This window comes from Apostichopus japonicus, chromosome 4 (genome assembly GCF_037975245.1).
Source record: "Apostichopus japonicus isolate 1M-3 chromosome 4, ASM3797524v1, whole genome shotgun sequence".
NCBI classification, from domain to species: Eukaryota; Metazoa; Echinodermata; class Holothuroidea; order Aspidochirotida; family Stichopodidae; genus Apostichopus; species Apostichopus japonicus.
In genome coordinates this window covers 3,606,658-3,613,602 of record NC_092564.1, presented here as the reverse complement: position 1 = coordinate 3,613,602, position 6,945 = coordinate 3,606,658, and the positions used below count along the sequence as shown (strand labels likewise).

At 36.9% G+C, this 6,945-nt stretch overlaps 1 protein-coding gene across 4 annotated transcripts in view; it reads left to right on the top strand.

The window, feature by feature from the left end:
• Positions 1-323: 323 nt before the first annotated feature.
• Positions 324-6,945, top strand: part of LOC139966168 (centrosomal protein POC5-like) — a 16,078-nt gene continuing 9,456 nt past the window's right edge. Inside the window, exons 1-7 of one of the 4 annotated variants that reach the window (XM_071968924.1) lie at positions 324-429; positions 1,800-2,123; positions 2,468-2,629; positions 3,793-3,986; positions 4,960-5,030; positions 6,199-6,397; positions 6,725-6,904. In XM_071968924.1, coding sequence (XP_071825025.1) covers positions 1,901-2,123; positions 2,468-2,629; positions 3,793-3,986; positions 4,960-5,030; positions 6,199-6,397; positions 6,725-6,904 — 1,029 coding nt within the window. In that variant the 5' untranslated portion in view covers positions 324-429; positions 1,800-1,900. Of the gene's footprint in view, positions 548-603; positions 780-1,799; positions 2,124-2,467; positions 2,630-3,792; positions 3,987-4,959; positions 5,031-6,198; positions 6,398-6,724; positions 6,905-6,945 lie in introns of those variants that run through there. The other 3 variants (XM_071968921.1, XM_071968926.1, XM_071968925.1) reach the window with 3 other exon arrangements.

Here is a 6,945-nt window from a genome sequence, read left to right as displayed (position 1 = left end):
TAGATACGGGAAAACATAAAATAGCTTTGTGGAAAAGAAAGGTACACTGGGCTGTTCATACTAGGGTCTCGACAAGACTATATTGTAGCCTTCATATTTTCCTAGCAAAACGGGGAATATATGGAAATGTGAAGTACTATAAAGTTGATAAAACTTGATATAATTTTAACTTATTTTAACTTTCTATAGGGAAAACGAATATGATGTGATATATTTGCATGAATCACTTGCAATCCATGCTCCATTATAGCAAATTTTCATTTAGTGATACGCAACAGGCTAAAGGTTTCTTATTATATTTGTTAACCCTTTAACAGCATGACGTAATTCCGTCAGCCAATTACGTGCACGCTTTTGTTCCGTAGCTCCGCCTCCTAGTTTTCGAACACAACTCTAGATGTGAAGTCTGCTTGTTGCCAAGCCATTGTTGTAAGTACGGATATAGACGTATTCCACGAACGATGTTCAAACCTTATTTGTGATTTTATTGGGATGTGTCTCGTAATACTATTAACCAAACACTTTAATCATTTTGCAGGTTAGTTTCGTAAGTTAGGCTTGTTCCTATCATAGACCTGCAGTAGTCTAACACTAGCCTATCAAATTACTGTTGAGGTTGAAATCTAACGGAGGACTGCTGACAAAGGTTATCGTATTTGTCGTTGTTACTGCTGTTGGCCTACCGTGGAGCCTTGACTACTGTACCTCGTACAGCTACATAGAGTGAAGACTAGCAGTTAGGCTTAATTAATATTATGAATATGATACATGTGTAAAGTGTAAGTTGTAACAACAGACCATGCCAAGATGCATACGAATAATACTGCTAGGCATCATGTATAGGTTGTGGTGGAATCTATAGATAAGCCACTTGGTTGGAGCCATTTCATTGACACAGGTCTACAGAATAGTTTTATATCCTTTATATAGTCAAGGCTTCATAGTTGATGCACCCCCGAAATTGACGCACCTTCAATTATTACTAGCAACGATACAGCAGGCCACCTAAACTTTTTGCAGTCAAGCAGAATTACATTTTTCATGAGTTTGAATCCATTTCAGCTATTTCTTGACCAAATTGTGGTATTTTTTAAAACTTTTAACACCCTCCCACCAGTTTTGCATGTGTTTTGGGCATTTGGAAGTCTTACATCCTAAAAATGACCAACATTACCTCAATATGATAAGACTACTCTCTGGGACCTGACCTGTCTGTGCTTAGAGGCTCAGAGCATAGCAAACAGCAACTAAAGCCAATGGATGTACAGTAGTATACTAAGGCCTGGACTACAGTTAGCTAATCGACGAATGTGTCAATTTAGGGGTATGAAAGAACTTGACAGGGCAGACATTCTGTGGTCAAATTCTGCTCAATTGTACTGTGCATAAGCACAGTTCCCTTAAATATTTTGAGATCATAACATTTCTGAGGGACTACACATATGAAAAACACATAGAGTTGAGCGATTTGGATATTTCCTTGATATACATCTTTGATCAAATCCTTAAGTGCGTCAATTATGAGCCCACCATGCTACTGCATGTGGGTAACTGGCCTAGCATATAGGCCTATGTGAAAATTTCAAAATTATAAGCTCAGTACGTCCCTTTCCAATGTCAGCAATTTTTCGCTGTTTCTAGTTAGAGCTGCTTAGTGCTTACAAGTTACATTCTAGTTGTGTGCCAAGAAAATTCAATTTTACTAATAAGTATGTTTTTTCAAATTACCACAAAATTTCTACACATACAGTATTGTGTATTATTAAGATCTTTTTTTTTTTTTTTTTGTATCTTAACAGTGCAGGCTGCTGTTTCAACAGGCATTCTATAATTTCATCAAACTTTGCAAAAACACTTTATAACAGACCGAGATATAGTACTTTCTACAAAACAAAGCAAGATGTCATCTTTGGAAGAATCAAGCAGTCCAATGTTACCCTCAGAATCACCGGGAAGTTCTGTGTCATCAGCTCTGCAAGATGAATACAACGAACTCCTCAAATATGCTGTTATTACACCACATTTTGATCCCTCAAGTTTGCCAAAGACTCTAGCAGAGGCAGCAGCATATCCTATCAAACCCCAAATTGTAGATCCTTTCCCCTACAAAGATACATCAACAGGTAAGATGATGTACAGGAAACCTACTTAATTAAGAAATTGTTGAAAATTTAAACCATGAGTATTACGTAGTTTATCTTAAATCTTCAGGATCAAGTGGAACTCACTCTTCCCTCCCTCCCCCTCCCACCCCCCTCCAGAAAAAAAAATCAAACTGGCCAATAAGTGGGAAGTTTACATTTACTGGCACACACTAGCTACAGTAGCAATAGCTCAACTTTTCTGTTCCAATGACTCTTTTTTCCAACTTATAAGTTGATGACATTGTCCTTGTGAGTGATTGAGATTTATTATGAATCATATCTATGATATATGCACCCCATTTTTCTTCTTTTATTATGTCCAGAATCAGAGAAAAGTGACATTGAAAGTGTAAAAGAGGATGGCAAGCAGAGTGTGATAGCACAACGAGGCTCCAGTATCTCCAGCCAGGATGTCCAGGAAGATTCAGAGGCCTCAATTAAGAGGATGCACAGACCCCTCGCTCATCCTTATCCTCCTCCTTTGGGTACAGTCTTTATTATTACAAAATCAGGGATGTGCTCACTCCAGACGGCTGCGATTGTCAATTCTGAATGCACAAGCACTGTTTTAAACATTTCTGCCCAGCACTTTTTTTATGATTAATTTAACAAATGTTACCATTTACCAAAACAGGGGTGAATACTTGACACAGAACTTAGGGCCAGAATAGGAAAAAGATAGCAACATTTGCCATGTAAGCATACTTTATTTGCAAAAAATTTCCAGAGGGGAGGGGAACTCTCACCCCTGACACCCAGGACATGGATCACACTTCTGCACAAATCCGCCTGGCACTCAAATATTCCTAAGCACTTCCCTGCACATTGTAACTGAACTATATGCTATCAATCAGTGTAGAGTCAAAACTAAACTGGAGAGTTCACAGGAAGTTGTATCTACTACAGGACTGCAAATATTTCTATATTCACTCTAAGAATATTATCTATTGGGGCATTCTATGTCACAAAATGGCCCCTAGATGATTACTGAAACTGCTGCACTGCTATTGCCATGTTTGCTTTGGAAACTAGTAACTTTTCGTTGCAAGGTTACATAGGGCTATATAGTAAACACTAAATAGCTCTCTTAGTTTGAAGATGATGGCATTAGGCTAAAAACTCAAATGTCACTTAGAAGTGGATGTCACTTCTGCATTCAGAAACTGTTGCCCCCAGGGAGAAGGGGGGATACATATAAAATACCTCTCAGGGAATAATTTATCCAGTACAGTAAATTGTTATGCAAATGTGACTGTGAAGGGCTAAACAAATCCGAAGAAATATAGTAGGTTTTGTAATATATCAAACCATATTGCTATTATGTAAGTTAAGACAAGATCAAATTGCTATGCAAAACACAGAATTATTCCCTGCCAGTGTAATTCATATCTGCAGCATTCGTTAATTGTTTACAAGTCAGTTTGTAACCTACAGTAGTGCATGCAGCTGCCATTTATCAGGAAAAGCATCTACTGCGCTCTAATATATTTGCATAAAGTTGTCCTTTGACCCAAAATTCATAGATTTGAAATTTTATTGAATAAAGAAAGTAATAAATTTGTATACAGCAAGCACAGAGCTATATTATCTCAGTTTAGGGGGTCTCTCGATGAAAGATGGTAATATAATAATTCTTTAATTTTTTCAGCTGAACAAACCCCTCAAAGACCATTTTCTGCTCCAGGAACATTTGAGACGCCCACATTTTCAGATAGGTCCTCCGATAGCACAGTTGTCGATACGCCGGAGAGTAGCACCCAGTCCCCTGTCGTAGATCCAGATATAGCCAGGATGGCTTCACAATTAGATAACTGGTGTATGGATCTCAAGAGAAATGTATTGGTAAGTGAGTTCTCTTGTTACCATGTGTTGTGATATCTATATAGTGCCATCAGTTGGGGAGAGCACTAATTGTTATGATTCTACACCTGGATTATGGCTATCTATTATCGTTAATAAATCATTTGTTATCCCGTTAATCCTTGATTTAATTGTCATCATTAGAACACAACACCATGGAAACCGCTTTTTGAATGGTTATTTGGAAGACAAAGTTAAATCAGTTCTTTCACAGATTTAATGTTAAATGCATTTCTTTGCTGTATCTCTTTTAAAAACTAAAAAATAATTCAGCAGTCCTTTACTTCAGTACATTGAAACAATTCATGAAGCAGGCAGTCGTATCAATTTTTGTCTCTTTATATTCTTTGTATAACATGGTACTGGAGCTTTGGCCCTTTCATTTCACTTGTTAATTTGGTCAGTTGTTAGGTGTAATTGACTGTATACAGAAACACTGTGATTGTAATGTAAAGTACAGTGCAAAGTATTAACAATTGTGTATGGGAGAGAATGAGTCATTAGATAGTGGGAAATTTCTGGGAACAGGTGGATTTCAATCCTTTGTGCAGTATTTTATTAACTGTTAAATTCTGAATCTTGCTGAAAACGTACAAAGGAAAGGTTACAAGCTCCATTCAGCAATTGAACACGCATAAAACGTGTTACCCATAAAGGTTGAAAAACATGATTTCTCATTAAAATGTGTATAAGTTCTATTATCTGTTTAGTATCTACTGTACTATAATGATTACTCCAAGTTGTTTATTGAAAAGGCTATTTCATATTTTTACATTTTTGTTCAGACCCATCTTTCTCTTCTTTAATAACAGTTCTTTCATATTCCACATATGATCAGGAAAGATTGAAACAGCGCTAATTGCAACACTCATGGATTTAAAATATATCTTCATTGTTTGTAGTTTTTGCTCTCTTAATGATCCTTCATGGTATGGTCTTGTTTTCCATTCCTCAGGCAGAGTTCAGTCAATCCAAAATAGCTCTGATAGAGAGGCATCGCAAAGAGATCAACGCTATTAAGGACAGGTCTGTTACTTTCATAGTTTTCAAAGTTTCAGATGACTTTCAAGGCACTGAATGGAATCAGTTATTTGGAAAATCTGCAAAGGGTTGTACGATGGTATATTATTGTAAATTAGCGATAGTATGGGTGTTTGTGATGACGATCTTGCTAATTTTGCTCAGTGGTCTGGTTCTATCCTTCAGCTATGTGATTTCATCATTGGTTTGACCAGATCACACCAGAAAAGAATGTATTATACTTGTAAGGTCAGGAGTCAAACTGCTAGAAGCAAGGAAAAATCTGCCTAGCTTTGTGCATGTGTTGGAGTTAACTGTATAATTCTGCTAAATGGGTGAAATAATACTCAAAAGTGTCTCAAATTACATAAATTGATGTTTCTTAGTTTTTCTGTGGGAATTTGGCTGTTTTTGTTTAGGCTTTGAAGATCAAAATTGAGATTGAAGAAATTGTTGCAATTTAATTGACCAACGAACACAGGAACTACAGTGTCTATCAGTGCAGCTACATATGTATATAACACAATACACAAATTTTGGGAACACACAAAACTTCCGTACTCTACCATAATAGTCTTTTTATGACTTTGATTTTCAAAGTGAGAAATGCCATGACTCTCATGGTAAGATAATCATACACAGGAACACAGTCACTTCAAGACAAAGAGGTAGTCAGATATAAAACATTACTGCTAGAAGTGTATGGAAAACATGACAAAATGTAATTAATTCATGACAACGTGAATATTTGCTAACATGGTCTGCAATTAGAATTATCTGTTAATCAGTAATGTCAACTTGATTGTGACCTTGAATGGTTAATAATTACAGTGTGTATTAAAGTTACAAACATAGTGCAGAAGTGATACAATATTTGTGTATTATCTCATATGATATATAAAATAGTAATCAAATGGGAATCAGTTTGTGAACTTCATTAGTTTATAATGAAAGCAGAGATATTACCTGGTAATGACAAAAACAAAATTAACCTGGCCTGTCCGGGAATCGAACCAGGGACCTCTAGCGCACAGAACGAGAACCATGCCACTAGACCAACAGGTTGCTTTTACATATCTAACATGGTGAAGGAACCTTCGTAGCTTCAAAACGTTAGCCCAGTGATGTCACAACTTTGAGGGCCTCCAGCCATTCGGTTTTTCTTTTCTTTCAGGCATAATAAAGAACTGGACCAACTTTACAACGAGATAGGAAACCTTAAGGAATTAATCCATACATACGAGCAGTCGGTGGAGCGTAAGGACCAGGTCATTACTAACCTCACAAGAGCAGTCCAAAAACAGAAGGAGAGATTTGAAATGTTAAAACATTTTGAGTCTTGGAAATTACGCCACAGTGAGGATAAAAGAGAGGTAAAGTGATTTTAGACTCAGACTTAAAACTGCCAAACTTAAGGGTTTTTTTTAATTTCACCTTATTATCTTGCCATGAGTGTATCATGTTAGGAGGAGAAATGTTTTGGGAGAAGATTAGAGAGTGGGGTAGAGAGATGATTGTGCAAATTATCTAATGAATGCACCCAGCTTCTTTACAAGGTCAGCATTTGAAAACTTGAGCTGTAACTTGCCGATTATAAGTTGTTCCGTCACGTTTAAATGTTTACGTAAAGTCACTCTATTAATTTGGATCCGTATCTTAGTGTTGTCTGAATGATGTCAAACATTGATTACATTTGACAGGCGTTCACATCACGGTTAGCCAAGAAGCACCATGAGAGAAGATTGATGAACAAGGTTTGGGCTGGCTGGCATAGTATCATAGAAGCTAAATGGAGGCAGAGGGTAGAAAAAGCTTGTCAAGCTAAAGCACAAGAGGTCTGCATGAAACTTACTAATGATTATGAAGCGAGAGTCTCGTCGGTGAGTATCAGCTTTTAATTGCTACAGTGTACAGTCTATCG